Source organism: Penicillium rubens (assembly GCF_028828025.1).
Source record: "Penicillium rubens strain IBT 27055 chromosome Unknown utg000004l_segment0_segment0, whole genome shotgun sequence".
Taxonomy (NCBI): Eukaryota; Fungi; Ascomycota; class Eurotiomycetes; order Eurotiales; family Aspergillaceae; genus Penicillium; species Penicillium rubens.
The window spans coordinates 4,344,769-4,364,439 of NW_026890602.1; the positions used below are offsets into that span (position 1 = coordinate 4,344,769).

General features: G+C 52.3%; 7 protein-coding genes across 7 annotated transcripts; 3 read left to right on the top strand and 4 right to left on the bottom strand.

Annotated features, from left to right (window-relative positions):
• Window positions 1–959: 959 nt before the first annotated feature.
• N7525_011584 (uncharacterized protein) lies at window positions 960–1,763 on the top strand (the record flags this gene model as incomplete). The annotated part of the gene is made up of 1 exon (XM_002560420.2): window positions 960–1,763. One exon carries the CDS (start codon window positions 960–962, stop codon window positions 1,761–1,763), a length of 804 nt encoding a protein of 267 aa, XP_002560466.2.
• A 1,209-nt stretch (window positions 1,764–2,972) lies between these two features.
• N7525_011585 (homocysteine S-methyltransferase family protein) lies at window positions 2,973–3,920 on the bottom strand (the record flags this gene model as incomplete). The annotated part of the gene is made up of 1 exon (XM_061215539.1): window positions 2,973–3,920. One exon carries the CDS (start codon window positions 3,918–3,920, stop codon window positions 2,973–2,975), a length of 948 nt encoding a protein of 315 aa, XP_061068051.1.
• A 1,985-nt stretch (window positions 3,921–5,905) lies between these two features.
• N7525_011586 (Transcription factor) lies at window positions 5,906–8,725 on the top strand (the record flags this gene model as incomplete). Its single annotated transcript, XM_061215540.1, has 3 exons — window positions 5,906–6,493; window positions 6,593–7,782; window positions 7,942–8,725. 3 exons carry the CDS (start codon window positions 5,906–5,908, stop codon window positions 8,723–8,725), a joined length of 2,562 nt encoding a protein of 853 aa, XP_061068052.1.
• A 491-nt stretch (window positions 8,726–9,216) lies between these two features.
• N7525_011587 (cytochrome P450) lies at window positions 9,217–10,944 on the bottom strand (the record flags this gene model as incomplete). Its single annotated transcript, XM_002560417.2, has 3 exons — window positions 9,217–10,663; window positions 10,717–10,780; window positions 10,842–10,944. 3 exons carry the CDS (start codon window positions 10,942–10,944, stop codon window positions 9,217–9,219), a joined length of 1,614 nt encoding a protein of 537 aa, XP_002560463.2.
• Window positions 10,945–11,348: 404 nt separating this feature from the next.
• N7525_011588 (amidohydrolase family protein) lies at window positions 11,349–12,418 on the bottom strand (the record flags this gene model as incomplete). Its single annotated transcript, XM_002560416.2, has 2 exons — window positions 11,349–12,316; window positions 12,367–12,418. 2 exons carry the CDS (start codon window positions 12,416–12,418, stop codon window positions 11,349–11,351), a joined length of 1,020 nt encoding a protein of 339 aa, XP_002560462.1.
• Window positions 12,419–12,699: 281 nt separating this feature from the next.
• N7525_011589 (4-hydroxybenzoate octaprenyltransferase) lies at window positions 12,700–13,712 on the bottom strand (the record flags this gene model as incomplete). The annotated part of the gene is made up of 2 exons (XM_061215541.1): window positions 12,700–13,429; window positions 13,483–13,712. 2 exons carry the CDS (start codon window positions 13,710–13,712, stop codon window positions 12,700–12,702), a joined length of 960 nt encoding a protein of 319 aa, XP_061068053.1.
• A 464-nt stretch (window positions 13,713–14,176) lies between these two features.
• N7525_011590 (type I polyketide synthase) lies at window positions 14,177–19,528 on the top strand (the record flags this gene model as incomplete). Its single annotated transcript, XM_002560414.2, has 1 exon — window positions 14,177–19,528. The coding sequence occupies one exon, from the start codon at window positions 14,177–14,179 to the stop codon at window positions 19,526–19,528; it is 5,352 nt and encodes a 1,783-aa protein (XP_002560460.2).
• Window positions 19,529–19,671: the final 143 nt, after the last annotated feature.

A 19,671-nucleotide genomic window follows, 5' to 3' on the forward strand; every position in this document is an offset into this window, starting at 1 on the left:
TAAACGAAATATGTATTACTTTTTGACTAACTGAGTCTCTAGACAACCTTGGAATCAAATGAGCATGGTTCAACTTGAATACTGTTGATCACATTGCGATGGGTTCCGGCATTCTCACACCATCTACTGCTTCGAAGGTCATGTAAAAGAAAAGACATTGGAATAATATGATATCGCGAAAGTCTCCAAACCAAAGTTCCATTTTGAGAGTTTGTGTTATGACGGCCCAACACCGTTCTCCCGTGCATTATATACCGTCCGGTATGTTGCCAGGGGAGAACGACATCATGCTCGACCTCGGTCCAACGTGGAATTGAAGCATGATTTATCAACTGATCTTCAACTATGGCTCAGAAGGGAAGGTATTCAGTGTTGGACATCTGATCCAAGAGAAGGGAAAAGAGGAGGACATGGAGGTTCCAGGCGGTGATGAAGGGAAAATGACTTGGACTTCGTCTTGTCGAAGGCATCCGTCTCACTCTCATTGATCTTCCTTTCATCCATCACTCTTTCATCCACCTCCCTTTCTTTGTCACTATCCCCTCAAACCGTCAGAAAGACGCTTGTTTTCCAGTTGCAACCAAACAGCCTTCGGAGGTCTCCAGACTTTATATCACGTACATTTCCTTCAACTATCTCTGGGAACTCATGATCCCAATCTAACCAATCTAACACCGCCAAACTCCTGTTCGGTCAGCACATCGCTTCTAATCTTTTCAGAGAGCATAGTCCACAGCCGTGAAAGAGCCTGTCTTCAAACTGTGTCCGTCTTCTCGAACACAAACACACCATCTCTTCAGGTATGGGATCTCCCTCCGACCGGTCTATTCAAGCTAACCACTCCATGTGCCAGCTTGCACGTCCTCAGCAAAAGAAGAACTGTTGCTGGGGATTCTGTATTCCTGTCGAAAAGGTTAATCAACAGCACTCAACCGCACTTACTTATTCCTCTACCCAACATGGATGCTGAATATTGCCCCGTCGACGATGACGGGAATTACATCCAGGTTGATACAATCGTTGCGAGTGGCGATGCAGCACTTGTGGTCCACCGGGAAGATATGGCAATCAAAATGGCAATTGTGTACAGGCATTACACATTGGAGCAAGCGGAGGAGAACCGCGGCATCATCCGACGAGAGCAGGAAGTCTGGCGGCGCATTCAGCCCGACTTTAATACCCCGGTGCAAGGCATCATCCAATGTCTTGGACTTCGCGGAGATACCATCGAGATGAGATACATGCCCGGAGGTACGCTTTTAAAGTGGCTGCAGCACCGAGCGCGACCCAGCATCCAGCTCCAGAAGCGGTGGTTTCGCCAGCTTGCCATCGGTCTCCACAACCTTCATCAACATCGTGTCATCCACGGTGATATTCTTAGTCGCAACATACTGATGGACGGCTCGTTGAATGTTGCAATTTGTGACCTCGGTGCATCGACCCTCATGCCTATGGACACTGTCATGGCGGACGCGGTGGATGCCTACAACTGCTCTATCTGGACAGATCTTTGCCAGCTGGGCCTCGTGTTCTACGATATTGCGACTGGGAGAACCACAGGCATCAGTCTATATGACAACGGTGGCAGTGACAACTCTGTCGCCAGCTTTCCATCGCGGGATATGCTCCCTGCCCTGAGCAAGCGACTCTGGGCCCGGGATATCATTGAGACCTGCTGGAGGGAAGGTGGATATGGGGCTGCAGGTGCGGCGGGAATTCTGGCCAAGCTGGATAAAGTGAAGGCTCCGCGCCGCCGCCGTTAAGATATATCTTCGATTCAGCTTTGCTTCGAACCTTTCTGCAATCTACACAAGCAAACTCGACATAGCTACCACCACTCAATATAGGTGTGCCCAAGGCTTTGCCGACGATGACTTTGCTGTGGAGAATTAATCCGTCAGCTCAATATTTGACAAGGAGGCGAGTTCAATTGCGTCCTTCTTAACATCGGGATCTGGATTGTTTCCTCCTGGTAGACCGTATCCCTGAGATCCTACTGGGAATCACATTCGATCATCCTATGTCAATTCCTTCTAATTTGCTCACCTCTTCGAAACACATTTTCTGTCACGTTCACCCGCTCATCACCTCAGGTTCAACACATCCCGGAAAGGTCTTCATGGGTAGGCATATACACCGAGTCTCCAACAAGCCCTCTTCTTGTGAGATAAGTAACTTAGCATATCAGTCTAGTCACCCCACATGCTCAACCAGAGTCCAAAACATGGCAAGCCTTAGGTGGCTGGGGTGCGAGACACTTGAATGACAACACTCCTTTCACGTTGTGGGATAAAATAAACCGCCAATATTGTGCACCGACGAGAAACGAATTCGGGATTTATAAACATTTCGGTCATAATCAGGTCATCATGAGAAACATTTTAGGTATAGCCGGTGTTCTCTCATGCTAAGATAGACTGTCACTTTAAAGATGTGGTACATATAGAGAGTGCAAGTTCGACAGCATAGCCCGATATCATTCATTTGAATAGTGTGTTGCCTGCAAGCCCCTCCAAAACATTGCGTAGATAGATGGTGAGCGCCCCGTCGCTTTTGTGCCGTCAGGATTACCATATCGGGTCGATTGGATTGTTTCATAGTCGTCTCCCTTCGTGTGTCTTCCATTTACACTCTTTCCTTTCTGGGGGAATATATACTCGTAAGGGGTAGGATTGGTAACCAGGGGTCAATCATATGGCAAAGGAATATATGGCAAAGGAAATGTGGCCTAGTAAAGTCCATGAGACATGCCATTCCATGGTAGAAAAGGTTTATAAGTGAGGGCTTCCATCTTCGAAAATATATAACCAAACCTGCAAGGTGTTGCTGCTGAGACGTCACTTACTAGCGACCTAGTCTTGACTTGAAGAAGCTACAACATGCGCATCAAAGTTCCCGAATTTGACAGAATATGAACAGAAATAAATACCGAAATAAATACAAAAGCACAATGATGAAGTGCGCACGGCCGTTTACCCAACAGAATTAATCCTGCTCGCAATAGCATCAATATGCTCTTCATCCGTGCCACAGCAACCCCCTACCACTTTCAGTCCCGGCAACATATTCAAAAGCTCATTGAACTCTCGAACCCAAACCGAAATATCGCCCCGATCTAGAACCAGAGAGTTATCAAGCTCGTCGTGACTCTTAAGACTTGAATTCCCTCTAATCGACCCGATCCTCGACCTCACATCTGTATGCATACCTCGTACCGCTTTTATAATATAACGCGGATGGGCACAATTCACCCCAAAGTACGTTGTATAATTCTCCGTTAGACGGTCGACTGCTCGAATGGCACTCTCGAGTGTTCTTCCCCCTCGTAGCTGTCCGTCTGTCTCGACGCTAAATGAGACGTGAATAGGGAGATTATACTCCCGCGCTAGACTGACTGCCGCAGTGGCCTCATCGAGATTTGTTACAGTCATGATACATAACATGTCCACGCCTTCTTCAGCGAAAGCGTGAATCTGGGGACCATAATATTCCCGTGCCTGACCGAAGGAGACCGTGCCCGTGGAATCCTGGTAGGCATCTTGAAGAGGTCCAAGGGCCCCACTAATGACCACAGAAGTAGATGGAGTCTTGTTCCGAATGTCATGGAGGATCTTGACTGCTGTGCGGTTCAGGTCCAGGATCTGTGGGATGGAGAGTCCAATTTCGGGAGACCATAAAGGGGAGCCGCGCCACGTTCGAGTTTCGAGGACGACGCCGGTTGAGTGGGCGAGGGCAATATTCACATATTCTTGGTAGATGGACGAGATAGTCTGTCTACCATCTTCCGTATTGAGAAGTGGGAGAGTGGAGAAGCTAGGGAGATCGAGATTGTTTCTGTAGATGAGAGTTGTTACGATTCCGCCTTCGGTGACGAAAAGGTTGGAGGAAGTCAACTGGGGGAGCTTCGATTGCGAGGCCATTTTCTAGACTGGTTATTGCAAATGTTCGCAATGGATGGCGACATATCCACGGATATAAATATGTATTGAACGAGGCTGCCGGGGCATTAGGGCCCCGGGGGTGAACTCCACACTAGTGGCAAACAGTCAGAAGACTACCACCCAAGTCTCCCTGTTGATCCTTGATTTCTTGACAAATCCCCACGTTGTAAGCCCAGTAGATATCCTATGAAGTCGAAGGGTGCCTTTAGATGTTAATTTCAAGGCTGAGGTTGGGTGCGGTGGAGCGTTTCAACAGGACCTCTGTGATCGGCGGTGGTCCACTGTAGCGTTCCGGAAGTTACAAGCGTCCCTGCCCTATTGCGTAGACTAGTCGCGATGTTGACAGAAACGTCAGGTGTCTCTGAGTTGGTCTCCGCTTCAGATGTTTACTTCTCTGTCTGAACATTGATGTCGCAAAGGCGTGAAGATCAAAAGATATGATATTACCTATCGGTTGAATTCGAGAAATGCGGGGGGAACGGCTCGGGCCGTGTCTTTCCACGGATCGCTGAAATCATAAATCTCACCGAATGCATTGAACACCTGAAGAAGGGTCTTGAGCAGTATATTATGGTGATATTGCTCATGAGAAGTAGACAAGGAATGTGAGAGATGAAGGGATATGCCAATAAGTCTTCAATGGTGGGAAAGGACCAATCGGCCATCTGCCCGTGTCCAGGAAGCCAACATTAACCAACCGAACTATAAGTGGCCAAGCTTCTTCTGGAGGTGGGACTTTTACTGATCCGCCAGATGTCGACGGAAATAGATATGTGAACCGAGTATCTCCGAGTCTGAGCTAAGCCGTCCACAGACCCCCTCCCCACCACATTAAGACTCTCGATCAAGCTTCTAGGCCAAGATTACAGCCCTGATACACAGGGTAATGTAGCCTTAAGAGGCCGTACCAAACTTAATCAGAGACGACTGTTCTTCATCAGCCCACGGATTGGCTAGCCACCTCGGCCATTTTGCAGCTGGCTTTCTTCGGTATTCGCTTTTGGAAGGCGTTATAACCAGCTCCCACATTCAGCTCTTCCAAGGTTCTCATGGCAATGCTTATCTTGTATCTCACCCCGAGACGCCTAGATGTGGGAGTCCGATAATCATGGTTTTGCATTTTATCCTGTAAGTTGTTTTAGACCTAGATAATGCCTAACTTGAAGGTATTCGTAAAGGTTGTCCGTCTTTCTGTTTACCCTTCTGTGATATTGACTCAAGTCCTTGACCGAATTTCCGCGGACCAGTCTATTTTTATAGTTCAGTCTAAGAGAGCGAAGGGCTAAAATGAGACCTTGTCAGCAAAGTCCCTCGTATTACTCCGTGGAAATGAGGAATCCATCATATTGCATCATTCGCGATCGTTCGTACTAATTTAATATTAATTTAATACGGCCCCAACCTGTCCAGACGCCATCCGTTTCGTGGTGTGAACAATACAGCAGTTAAAGGCCAAGGGATTCAGATATACTCCGTATTCTGTCCTCCCTTAGCAGTTTGGGGCTTTTCATCTCTAATATCAAGCTATAAACCTCACAGATCTCTTGGCTCTGCGCTTAGAAACAGCTGAACCTGGATTTTTCACGATACGGGGGGGCTTATACTAGTATGTTTTGAAGTATACCCGAGGTAAGCACTACAGATGTACTATGATGAGCTATAACACGAAGATGACATAACCCCGAATCTTTCCTGCCTATTACACAGAGAGTAAATTCATTTAATTAATTAATTATTCTATTCCTCCAACACCAACTTCTCAAACATCGTTCAGGACTGGTGGAATGGTGAAATGATTGGTCAGTCGGTTATCTCGCCCGGGAGGTAATTGGGGGCTAAACGCCCTGCTATCCCAACCCTGCACTTGTCCTCTTCTCTGCATGCGAACTCCCAATATGGTCACGATAAAAACCCACCTCCCCTCAGAGGAGGAGTGGAACATTCATCTACTCCCTTTATGAAACATGCCTTTATCCGAGCCCCGCCAAATCAAGAAACCCCGGTTATCGCTCAGTTGCATCGTCTGCCGACGACGCAAGGTTCGCTGCGGTCGCGAACAGCCAGAATGTGCCAACTGTGTGCGCATGAAAGAGAATTGTGTCTACCGGGCCATGGTCCGTGACGAGTCCACCGGCCGTGTACGACCAGTATCACCGCAGGACAAAGACTCCAGGGACTCTACATCGGATGCCCGTCCAGACCTCTCTTGGCCGCATTGGGGCCGAGACACCAATGCCTCATACCCCGATAAGCCGTCTAGGCCTCCTTCTCGTCCTCAAGTATCCGCCAATGCCAGTCCATCGCCGCAACGACAAGAGCCATACCCAACAGTCCCTTCATGGGAAGAGGCTATACAACTCCCAAGTTATCGCGATGCGAATGCTCCTCAAATTAATGGTAGCTCGACAACTACCCGCGATCCCTCCCCTGCGCCATCAACAAGATTATTCCGGGCCCCGAGTGAGCCTCCCTGCCGCGATTATTTGAGTATACGACGAGGTGGTCGCGTGCGATACGTTGGTCAGACTTTCTGGGGGTTCGTTGCTGGGAAGGTGAGTCTGGCTCGTGGAACAAAGAGGACGGAAATGCAATCTGCGACGGGATGTGTCGCTCGGCGGGACCGCGACTGACCTCAATTGCTCATCCTGTAGGAAAGTCTGAGCGATGATTTCTTCGACGAAAACCGTCATGCCCACCCCGATCTCCCCCTTCCACATATTTCCTCGATGGGGATGTTCAATCTCCTGCGGTCGCTGCCGACCAAACCCGTTAGTGATACCCTGCTCGAGACTTTTTTCCTTGCCGTATGGCCACTTGTTCCCCTCCTACATCCGCCTTCCCTGCAGGCAGACTACGACGAGTTTTGGGAATGGTGTCGGAATAGCGAGAATTCTTTACCTTCGGATAAACTCCGCGATGACCCAACCTTGATCTGCCTGCTCTTTGCAGTCCTATACTGTGGCGCATCTGCCGCGCCGGCAGCCAGCTGGGTGAACACCAACCTGCAGGGTCTACAGAAGGAGACGACAGTGAGCCATCTCAAGTCGGCATATACAACGAGTCTTTCTCTATGTCAATATCAGGAACATCCAACTTTAAATACGCTGGTTTCGAATTTGCTGACGGGACCGTTTCTGGATCGGCCGTTCGAGCCCATGCGTAGCCTGGTTAACGTGAGCACCACGGTGCGCATTGCCCAGACTATGGGGTTGCATCGGGAGGGGGTAGGATCTGCGCTGAGTTCCGTTGATCGGGAAATGCGGCGCCGGGTCTGGTGGCACATTATTTGGCTTGATGTGCAGTCGAGCATCTCCACGGGGCTAACCCCCTGTTGCGGGAACGAGGCCTTGGATGCGGTGGGCATGGTTGGCACTGACAATGCAGAGCCGAGCGATATCCCCGCTGGAATTTCCCCACCCAACGAACTGGTGACTAACAGACAGTCGGTAGCCATGCTATATGCTATCGGGCGCTTCCAGGCTGCTCGCTTACAGGCGAGGACCGTGGCGCACCTGCAGAGTGCGCATGGTCCAAGCCAGCATGGATTTGGCGAGCTGATCACAGATGCCAAGGAGCTTCTGCAGAAGATTGACTCGCTTATCGCACGCGTTCCAACACAGGGGATCCCCGAAATGGGATACATACCATCCCGCCTGGCGAATGCGTCTCCGTCCACCCAGCCCTTGTTGTACAAGGACGATTCAAGCCAGCCAACCGTCTTTGCAGCATGGACGCGAATCATGCTAACATTGCTGAAATCAGAAATGGCTATCTTATTGCAGAAACCATTTCTTCCACCCCCGGACAGTGCGAACCCGCAATCGCGCAAGTCATGGACCAGGTATGGATCATTTCTCTACATTTCATCCCTATCCCGCATGCTATGGTGCATCTCCCGCTCTCCGCACAGCGAAACCTGTCAAGCTTAAATGATTATCCATTTACATTGGTCCATCATACTCCCATGGAAGACTTATTAACACGCGATTTGACCATCCAGTATGGCGCAGCTCTGCGTGAATTACTTGCGTATTTACCTGCAGCTGTATCAGGCCCCTGCTTTCTCCCCATACGCGTGGTTCTGCTGCAGCCACTATGGGCCTCTCCAATGCGTATTCATCACCCTAATGTACCTCCATTACTTCCAGCACTCTGGAGAGACCACGCTGGCCCGATATTGTGTTGATGAGGTTATACATCACTGCGTCGCCCAGTATCAAGCTCCAGGACCTTCCTCGACAAGGACTAGCCTTGATGGTACTGATTCCAGTGGGGGCAAAATGCCAATGCCATTGGCCATTCAGGTTCTCGTTGACCTTCACGAACGGCTCGACTCGTCTCTCGGACCTGAAGACAAGGCTCCGCCACTAGACCTAATCGAGTGTCAGGCCCGATTTTCTATGTCTCACCTTGCTACCAAGGCGTCCAACTTGCGCGCGACGTCTGACCAGCCTTCTTCTGATGTATCGTCTACCACTCGCACCCACCACAATTGCGAGACGCCTCCCATAACCACCGGGGCTCCTCCAGTTGCTGCTGGTAACAAACCAATCCCACCGAACAGCGTCTTTGTGGCCGGGAGTGACTCAGGCTTGGATATGGATTTCCTTGCTACGATTTCGGATCTTGAGGCCTGGTCCTCGTCATTGATTCTGGAATCCGACAATCTCCTCGCACGTCCTGATAATATGACGCCTGATCATGCTGTAATCACAGGGTTAGGCTCACAAAGTACCGCGACTGGTCGCCGTGGCCTTCCCGGCGGACTCGATTTTCCAGTGTAACAGGCTATTTTCTATGCTCTTCTTTTTGCTTTTGTTGTCCCTATCGTAAGCAAAAATAAATGTATAGAGTATATGAGCAATTTTTACACGGCTACAGCGGCTTCTTCATTAATTACACAATTTGACCTGATTCCAAAATATCAGTGACTCCATGGCACCCCTCACGAGCCTGCATTGCAAGATCCGACATGCTCCTGTTACGGACTACGCTACTGCACCAACACGGACCTCTGCGGACATTTAGCGAGATCTTACCTGCATACATGTGCATATACGCAATCCCGATACGGCCATTTCCTCGCAGCCAGCTTCCAATCACATCGCATGAACTTGCATCATTCGGAAACGTGTAGTATGCACCCCATCGCTTACACGGTCCACCCTCCGTATCGATGTGAGCCAAAGTATATTATATATCCCAGCATCGGCCGAATAATCCATAGTCTGCCTTATCACAGCAGTCCTCGGACTCGCCCTCTCGGCCTCGCAGCTTATGGCGTCGCATACTGACAAAGGACCTCGGACTCGGCCTGGGCAAACTCGCGCATAATCGTCTCGGCCCTCGCAGCGGAACGAGGGGAGACTTTACATTTGTACGCCCGCGGACACACAAGGAATCCCTCGGTGTATCCAGTGATCGGGTCGGTGTCGATTGCGACCGGCCTTCCGGACTCGTCCATTTCCGACTCGAACTGGAAACCCCATAGGAGCTTGGCTGCTCCGATGAACATGCTGCGCTCCGACAGATGGATACCCGGGCACAGTCGTCGTCCAGCCCCGTAGATGAAGTGGTCCCGCTGCATGTAGTCCGGCGAGGCGGCGTAGTCCGAAGCCAGATTATGTCGGCCTTCGTAGTGACTCGGGTCGAACCGCTCGGGATTGGGGAATACGCTTTCGTCGTGATGGAGGCCCCATACATTCAGAAACACTGTCGTCCCCTTCGGTAGGAGATACCCATTCACCCAGTCGTCTTGGTTGAGCGCGTGCGGAAACGATAGTGGCGTCACTGGCCGCCAGCGCATCGTCTCCTTGACGACCATGTTGATGTACGGCAAACGGCTAAAATCTGCCCATGTCGGCGATCGATCTTCGCCACAGACGGCATCGAGCTCGGCGCGCGCCCGCTCCTGTACTTCCGGATGCTGCACCAGCGCCTGGATCATTACCAGGAGCATCGTGGACCCGGTATCCGACCCACCCTCCATCATGACGCCACCCAGGAAGTCCACTTGATTGTCAGTGAGGCTTGCCTTCTCCTGTAGGTCCAGGACGTGATCAATGAAGGTCCGAGCTCTACTTTGCGAGCTCTGCTCAGCCTGTCGCCGGGCCTCGATTGCCCGTCGCCGGAAGGACCCATACAATGCTTTCATGCCGCTGCCCACCTCTACCGACCGATCAACCCAGTTTCCCAGCCATCGCTGTGGGATCCATTTCAGCCACGGGAAGATATCGACGGGTGGTGTGGCGCCCGTCTCCATGACCTTGGACCATTGCTCCATGATCTCGTATAACTCTTGCATATGTGGTGTATCCCACGACGGGGTACGAATCCCGTACAACAGACTCATGATGATACTGTTTGTGGTGCGCTTCGTATGCAGCATATGTTTCTCTGGATACAGGAGGAAATCGCGCATCATCTGCGTGTGCTCGGCTTCGAGAAGCTTGACGTGCTCCTTCTCACACATACTCGCCTTGAAGTGCTGGTGCACTGTCTTGCGGAATAGCCGCCACATTTCATTGTTATCCATAACGAGGAGATGGTCGCCGCCGGTTATGAGATTCTGTCCCACGTAGGATACTGGGCGTGAGCTGTATAGGGCGCTGCGTTTGTCGAGCAGTTCCTTGACCAGACCCCGATCGGTGATGACGGCAGCGGTGGCTGGACCAATTCGGAAGCTGTAGAGACCGCCATATACTTTGGCCCATTCGGTGAATCTGTTGATGTTAGATGGAGTTGTAGTTAATTGGGTACATGAGGAGAGACCAACTTTTGATGCGCGCGTACTGCGGGGATCTGGTGGATGTTGCCAATGAGAGGCAGGCCAGGTGGACCTGGAATTCGTTAACTTGGTATTTTCTTGGACAGGAATAGAGAGATGAATTGAATAAGTACCGGGAGGTAGTTTGCGCTGTATTCTCCAACTATTCAAGACAGCTCGGAGGAAGAGTAACACTAGGGCTAGCGCTGCCACGGTGGATATATACAAGAGTGCCATGGTAGTTGCTCAGCACTTCCAATCTAACCCATGGAGATTTTTCAGATAGGATAAGGCCAAAGGTCTGTGAAGCGACACTATACTGATGTATAGAGATGGCAGGAATACGAGAATAAATACTTTGGGAGTTTGATACAACCACTACAGGACATCAAGTCGGCCGACGTAGTATACTCGGATGTCCGAATAAGAGACTGACTGAATTGACCGAGATGATACACTAGCAAGCTGGTTATACTTTGCAGGGAATATCGATGGATTCTACAAGTGTGACTTTGCGCCGCCTTACTCTTGGGATCCAATTAGCTAGCCCTAGCCCCGAACTCGTATGGGTCTTTTCTCGTATAGCATCCTGGAATGATGATTCATTTCTCTCTGCATACCTCCGTATATACGTATCTAACCTATAGCCCATTCTGAGGAATCATCTCCTTGTTATCCTCAATCCGGAATCGCGGGAATAACTCCACCGCTGCAGCCCGGGCGACCTCCTCCTCTTTATTCCCTCCTTGGGCAAAGAACTCCTCCATCATCCCAACGTACTTGTTGATTGTCTCCACGGGCGCATATGGGAAGTCACTGCCATATAGCACATGACCTGGCTTTGCAAACCCATTGTTGCCCACCAGTAACTCCAAATTCCCCCTGTTCCCGGAAAGGGCGAGGTCGAGATAAAAGCTCCTGGCCTGCTCCAGGAACACCTCTGGGGTTATATCGGTCAGACCCGCATCATAAAGTAGGTTCGCCGCGCGAGTAGCGAGAATAGGCAGTGTACCGCCTCCGTGGGACAGAATAATCTTCACATCGGGGTTCTTCGAGATCGTCCCTGAGGTGATCAGATCGACCGCCGTTCGACATGTCTCATGTGGATAATCAATGATTGGCTGTGGCAGTTTTGGATTGACCATCTCCGGCTTGTTCTGTGCGTCCGCAGCCGTGTTTGTCGGATGAATGAAGACTACTGCTTTACGGCGGTTGAGTTCCTCCCAGAGCGGTGCAAAGGCCGCATGACCGAGGTATCCAGTTCCACTATACCGAGTATAGAGAGTAATACCGTCCGCCTGGAGGGTGTCCAGAGCATAGGCGAGTTCCTCGATAGCCGAGGGGATGGTTTCAGGTGTGAGATGTGGGAGACTGGCGAAGAAACCGAACCGAGTGGGGCTTTCCTGGTGAAGTTGGGAGCCATAGAGGTTGATTTGCCGGGCGAGGTTGGCTGATTCCACTGGGAAATTGCACAAGATAGAGGTGCCCGGTGCAGTTAGGGATAGAATGGCCGTACGGGTGGAGTGGGAGGCCATGAGGGAGAGGGTCGACTCGGGGGTCCATTTGGGGAGGTGCCAGCCGGAGGGGTCACCAGGAGTCGAGTTGAAAGCTACTCCTTAATTAATTATTTTTCTGGAGAGAAGTCAGGTATCAACATACCCTTGACATAGGCAGGGGGGATGAAGTGGTGGTGCACGTCGATGCGGTTCATGGTGATGAGTAGATAGATGAGTCTACTACTGGAAGTTTGTGTATTTTTATAGGCGAATGAATGGGAATCACTGGTAACATATATATTGATCATAAGGTCATAAGGTATAAACAATGCATCCAGGCGGCCGAGTAAGAACAGGACCGATCATACTCGGCCGGAGGACATACAGGTAGAGCAAGGCTAGACAGTTTAGCGCAGAATACCTATCTGGCAAGTGTGACTAGCACTTCACACTCTGGGGCTCAATTTTATACTCTCCTGGTCTGGAGCTCCATCCTCTAATGCAGCTCCATCTTCATATTGGCCAGGGAAATATCATATACCCGCACCACAAACAGTTCCAGCAAAGAGACACCCGTCAGATACAATCCCAGCTTGATGTTCGACTTGAAAATCCGGCCTCCTGAGTGTCGATCTTTTAGATCCAACGACAGGATATGCCACGGCACGTTCACCATCCACACACCGAGTCCCAGCACCCAGAAAATGAGCGACATATCTGCCCGCAGTGCGGTGACAGCAAATAGCAATACCTGTAGGGCCCCTAGCACAGCCAGTAGGATCTGGACGTTCTTCCCCAACAGCACGGCGAGTGATTTTACCCCAATCTTTTCGTCATCTGGACGATCCTGCGTCGCATAGAAGACATCAAAGTAGACAACCCATGAGGCTGTAGCGAAGAATAGAGGGAGTGCCTGATCCAGATCCTTCAGATCTCCAGTAATTCCCACCCATCCGGGGAACACCGCGCCACCGATGATCGCCCCTAGAACGACTTGGGGGAATGGCATAATGCGCTTCATGAATGGGTAGATGGTGCTCAGCACCCATACAGGAATGAAGCCGGCCGTGACGGCCGGGCCGAGCGTTCCCCAAGTAATGGCGAGTGTGACAGGCAACCAGCAGATAAAGGCCACGACGGCCTCAGACGTGCTGATCATCCCAGATGGTAGAGGGCGAACTTTGCATCGCTCGACATGTTTGTCGAGCTTTTGGTCACAGATATCGCTAATGCACACTTCAGTCGGAGATATACATACTCATTTATCTTCCGCACTTACTTGAATGTACAGAATGCACAATGTGTAGCTGTCACGCTGGCCCAGATGCCGAAGAGTAAACGAAGGAATGGTGCGAGTTCCAGCGACACATCTCGCATGCCCGCGGCCACACATGCCCCCCAGATGGCGGGATACCAGCATAGCCAGGCTTCACGGGTGTGTAACCGGGCGAGTTCCCACACACCGCGAGCCACATTGCGCTGGGGTTTGGGGGTAATAGAGACAGTCATATTGATGATGCTATTCGGAGTGCTCGATGAAAGCAGTAAATCGAAAGATCCTTATAGAAGATAGATTAAGATGAAAAGAGTCCCTGTAAAAGGATTACATTTCAATGCATACCTCCCTGTATCAGCCACGGCTCTCGGGGTCGGTCTTGTTGGGCCGAGTCGTGTCAGGCCTCGCGTTAGGGCAGAGAAATTCCATCTCGGCCGATCGCTGACCATCCGAGTCTATGCTATATCGCTAGAGAATCAGACCGGCCGATAGTGGCCCAGTGAATTGGATGGGAAACTGAAATAGACTTCTATCGTTGTCAGGCGAAGTATCGAAGTATCGAAATCGCGAGGTCGTAGAATCGACACCTTAATATATAGAGAGCGAGCTCTATTTGTTCGGATTCACTGCGCGAGGGATTAAAATCTTCAAACTTGTTTAATTATCCTTCGTGATAGAGTCTACATTACACATCATAATGATTACTTCAACGAGCAGCACAGAGGTTCTCACCCCCGCCAATGGCTCCAACGATAGCAAAGGCACAACAACTCCAGCAACCAGCTCCGGGGACCCTGAAATGCATGAGGACCTACTCCGAAATGATACCCACGACGACGTTGCTATAATCGGCATGGCATGTCGCGTCCCGGGGGACGTGAATTCCCCCTCCGCACTGTGGCAATTCCTCCTTGAGAAAGGTGACGCTTCAGGGGATATGCCCTCCTGGCGTTGGGATCCCTATCGACAGCGCCATCCTCGTAATGCGGCCGTATTGGCTGAAACCACCGCCAAGGGCTACTTCCTCAATGAGATCGACCAGTTCGATGCTGCATTCTTCGCCGTCTCTCCACGCGAGGCGGAGCAGATGGATCCCCAGCAGCGAATTGCCCTCGAAGTTGCCTGGGAGGCCTTGGAAGATGCTGGAATCTCTCCTTCCCGTCTTGCGGGTTCAAACACGTCCGTATACATGGGTGTCAACTCCGATGACTATGCCAAACTGGTCTTGGAAGACCTTCCCAATGTCGGTGCCCATATGGGCGTGGGCACAGCCTACTGCGGCATTCCCAGCCGTATATCCTATCTGCTGGATTTGATGGGTCCTAGCGTTGCACTGGATGCGGCGTGTGCATCATCCCTGGTCGCTGTACACCATGCCCGTCAGGCTATCCGTGCTGGCGAGACTGACCTAGCTATCGCAGGTGGTGTCAACGCACTCCTGGGACCAGGTTTGACCCGGGTGCTGGACGAAGCTGGGGCTATCTCCGCGGATGGAAAGTGCCGTTCCTTCGATGACTCCGCTAACGGGTACGGTAGAGGCGAAGGAGCGGGTGTGGTCATCTTAAAGCGTCTGGATAAGGCCTTCGCGGACGGTGACCAAGTGCTAGCCGTACTCAAGGGCAGTGCCGTGGCCTCAGACGGCAAGACACTTGGGATCATGGCCCCCAATGCGCAGGCACAGCTTCTCGTTGCCCAAAAGGCGCTGAAAGAGGCAAAAGTGACGTCTGACTCCATCAGTTATATCGAGGCCCATGCCACCTCCACATCACTGGGCGATCCCACAGAAACGAATGCCCTAGCTGAGGTATACGGTGTGGGATCTGGACGGCATCCATCTGACCCGTGCTATATTGGTTCCATCAAACCGAACATCGGCCATCTGGAAGCTGGTGCTGGTGTGATGGGTCTTATCAAGGCGGTACTCGTGCTTCGCCATGGGGAGGTGCCTCCACAGGCGAATCTGCAGACGTTGAATAGCAAAATCGCATGGAAGGAGAACTTACTGCGCCCGGCCCACGAGCTGGTGACGCTACCCCGTGGCACCATATCACGACCGTTACGGGCAGCTATAGCATCGTACGGATACAGCGGCACAGTGTCACATGCGATCGTCGAAGCATTTGCAGGACAATCCTTGTTTGCCGAGCGACTGGCCCAAATCCCGGACAAGGGTGCTGTGCCGGTCCTCCTTCTGTTGTCCGTGCCTCAAGCAAACCGAATCTCCGCAACAGCTGCTGGTCTAAACCAGTGGCTGCGCGATGTGGATGGAGCAGTATCCCTGGCGACAGTCGCCTCCACGCTATCACAACGCCGCATGCATCATCGCTTCCGTCACGCCATTGTCGCTGATTCCGTCGCAAACGCCATCGCTACCCTCGATGATCTGGCCAAAGATGTGCCAAGTCGGTGGGCGATCAGTGACCGGATCGGATCAGAGGCCGGGAAGGGCGCGGTTTGGGTGTTTTCAGGCCATGGTGCGCAGTGGCCCGACATGGGTCGCGAATTATTCCATTCTAGCCCGGCCTTCGGAGAAGTGGTGCGAAACCTGGAACCAATCATTCAAGCCGAGTTAGGATTTTCCGCGATTGAAACCCTGCACGCCGGTTGTCCGGATCGTACCGATGTTATCCAGGCGATGACATACCTCATGCATCTGGGCATTGCCGCCGTGCTCGAGGCGGAGTCCGGTCCTCCAACCGCTGTCGTGGGCCATTCCTTGGGCGAGGCCGCTGCGGCAGTCGTCTCTGGGGCTCTGACCTGGCATGAAGCAGCCTTGGTAGTATGTCGACGAGCGCGTCTTTACCGCGAGTTCATGGGAGAAGGTGCCATGGCCCTGGTTCGGCTGTCGGCATCGGAGGCCCGTGCCAGTATTGCCACGCACCCCGGCGCGTCCGTCGCAATTGAGGCGTCGCCGACCGCGTGTGTGGTATCCGGCACTGTTGACGCGGTCCAGAGATTAACTGAGCAATGGCGTGAGGAAGGTGTTGATGTGCGTGCTGTGGCCACAGATGTACCCTTCCATACACCACTGCTGGAGAAGCTGGCTGGTCCCCTCCGCGGAGCGCTGAAGAACGAGCTCCATCCTCAAGTGCCGCATCGGGCTCTCTATTCGACTTCGCTATCAGATCCACGGTCAGAAGTATTGCGCGATGCGGAATACTGGGTGATGAATATGGTCCAACCGGTCTTATTGCAGTCAACAATGGCGGCGCTCGTGGACGATGGATTCCGCGCATTTGTGGAGGTGGCGAGTCATCCCATCATAACGCACTCGATTGCTGAAACTATCAGCGAGCAGACGAAGGACCGTTTCATCGCGACACCCACTATGGTGCGCAAGCAGCCAGCACTAAAGAGCATCTTGGCCGCTGTGGGCCGCCTGCATTGCTTCGGCTGCGCTGTGAAATCCACAGACCTTGACCCGACTGCGCCATGGAGTTCATCAGTACCGGGTACCATTTGGAATCACCAGTCATTCTATCGCGCTGTGAGTGGGATGACGGCTGCACAACTGGCATCAACCCACAAGCCTCCCGCCAATGACCTGCTCGGTACTCGGACCGCTCTGTGGGGAACGGACGAGGTACTTTACCAGACCCGTCTTGAAGAAGACAACCGACCTTTCCCCGGCCGTCACCCACTGCATGGGTCAGAGATTGTGCCTGCTGCGGTTCTCTTGCGCACATTCCTGCGTGCGCTGTCCCCGAGGAGTGTGGAGGAAGTGTCGCTCCAGGTTCCTGTAGTGGTGTCTCCGGCCCGAGAGATTCAGGTCCGGCATAACACACGTAACATCACTATCACATCTCGTCTGGAGGAGTCGACAAGCAATGAGGACAACTCGTGGCTTGTCAATACCACGGCGACTGTGGGAGCTGATGCAACACCATCCATCAGCCATATCGACATAGCGGAAATCAGAAAAAGACTGCCACAGAAGCAGTCAGATAGTTTCTCGGTGGACTACCTTGCCTCTGTGGGCGTGTCTGCCATGGGATTCCCATGGCGGGTAGCTCACCACGTGGCCAGCGAGAATGAGATGCTGGCCAGGGTAGACGCCAATCCAGACAGCCTGCCCGGCATGGACGATCTTTTGACGTCTGTCATGGACGCTGCAACTTCCATCGCGTCAACCCTCTGGCACTCTGAGCCCCGACTCCGTATGCCCACAGCCGTCCGTCGTGTCGTGGCCGTTGACGTGGCCACTCCGAAAGTCGTGTACATCCACTGCACTAAAGCACAATCCTCTGTCGACGTAGCCGATGTGATCATTAGCAGCGAGGAGGGCACAGTGCTGATGGAGATCCAGGGTATGGCATTCGCCGGTGTTGAGGGCGAGTCGCTGTCACGCAAAACTACCTCTGGCCTAGTACACCAAATCAGCTGGCCGCCCGCGGCGCTGGCCGAGGAGCCGCTGGAATTCGCTCACATTGCGTTCCTGACAGCGGATGCCACCAAGACTCACCTGGAAACATACCAGAGACTGCTTAAGGGAAGAGGCATCTCCACCTCTATCCATGAGCGTGCCTCCGACTTGCCGTTGACAACCCATTTGTCTATGGCGGTCGTTTGCCTCCCTCAAGTCACCGATCAGATATTTGACACCGCGACCAGGAGCTGCAATGACCTTGTGACAGCAGCCCAGGTTATCCTATCGTTCTCGGATAAGCCCACCATGCGCCTCTTCGTCCTCACGTCTGAATGCAATCTAGGCCACAGTGCCCTCACAGGCCTCGGTCGGATTCTGCACACTGAACACCCCGACATCTGGGGTAGTCTCATCGACCTCGAAGACCCCTCAGTTTTCCCGCTCATGGCAATGCGCTACGTGCGTAACGCTGATGTCATCAAGATCGAGGATGGGGTTCCGCGCACTGCTCGTCTCCGCCCGCTCCGCTCCGCCCCGCCCCACTCGACCATTGGACCCCCCACTCTCACGTTTTCTCCGGCATCCACTTACCTAATCACCGGCGGACTCGGCTCTCTCGGACTCTCTGTGGCCCAATGGATGGTCACTCAAGGTGCCAGACGCATCCTACTGCTCTCTCGTCGCTCTCTACCGCCGCGCTCCACCTGGACCGCCTCGCATGAACCCGGGACCCGGTCCATCATCGATAATATCCTGTCTCTTGAACGCCTTGGCGCCACTATCCACCCCGTAGCCATCGACATTTCCCACCCATCCGCGGTGACCAACCTTCGTTCGGCCCTCACCACACTCAGCCTCCCACCCGTCGCCGGCGTAGTTCACGCCGCTGGCATCCTCCGTGACCAACTCATCGAGCAGATCACCCCAGATTCCTTTGAAGCCGTCCTCGCACCAAAGATTGCAGGTGCCTTGGCACTGCATACCGTCTTCCCTCCCAGCTCGCCTGACCTAGACTTCTTCGTCCTCTTCTCTTCTTGCGGCCAGCTCCTAGGGTTCCCAGGTCAGGCGTCGTACGCGAGTGGGAATTCATTTTTGGACGCTTTGGCACGATCACGCAGAAAGGAGGGGGATAATGCCATCTCCCTCCTTTGGACGTCTTGGCGTGGCATGGGTATGGGGGCTAGTTCCAATGGAGCCCTGGAGGCGGAACTGTATGCTCGTGGAATTACGGATGTGACTCCTGACGAAGCTTTCCTGGCTTGGAGTTCTATCTCTGGCACTGAGGGTGCTGACCATGGTGTCGTACTTCGTGCTCGACCGCTTGAATCTGGGGAGCCGCTGCCACATGCGATCCTAATGGATATCGCACCAAGGAAAGAGAGAGCTGTCGATGAAGGCAATGGGGAGAATGGAGAGCAGAGGAAGAAATTGAGTGGCAAAGAATTGGCGGAGTATTTGCGTATCGTTGTGAAAAAGTGTGTCTCGACGACATTATCTATCCCCGAGGATGAGGTAGACGAGACAGTGGCATTGCCGGAAATGGGCATGGACTCTGTCATGACGGTGAATTTCCGCATGAGCCTACAGCAGACGCTGACGGTGAGTGTTGGACCAACGTTGGTGTGGAAATACCCTACAGTGCATCATCTGGTAGAGCACTTCTGCCAGGTGTTGGATAAATAGATCGGAAATTGTACAGTCGAATATATGATATATTGTATTTATTTTCTTGCATGATCGAACCATCGATTAGTATGTTTCATCAAGTATATCTAAAGACAGGTGGATTCATGAAGACGTGTACACCAAGCATGTCTACAGCCGTA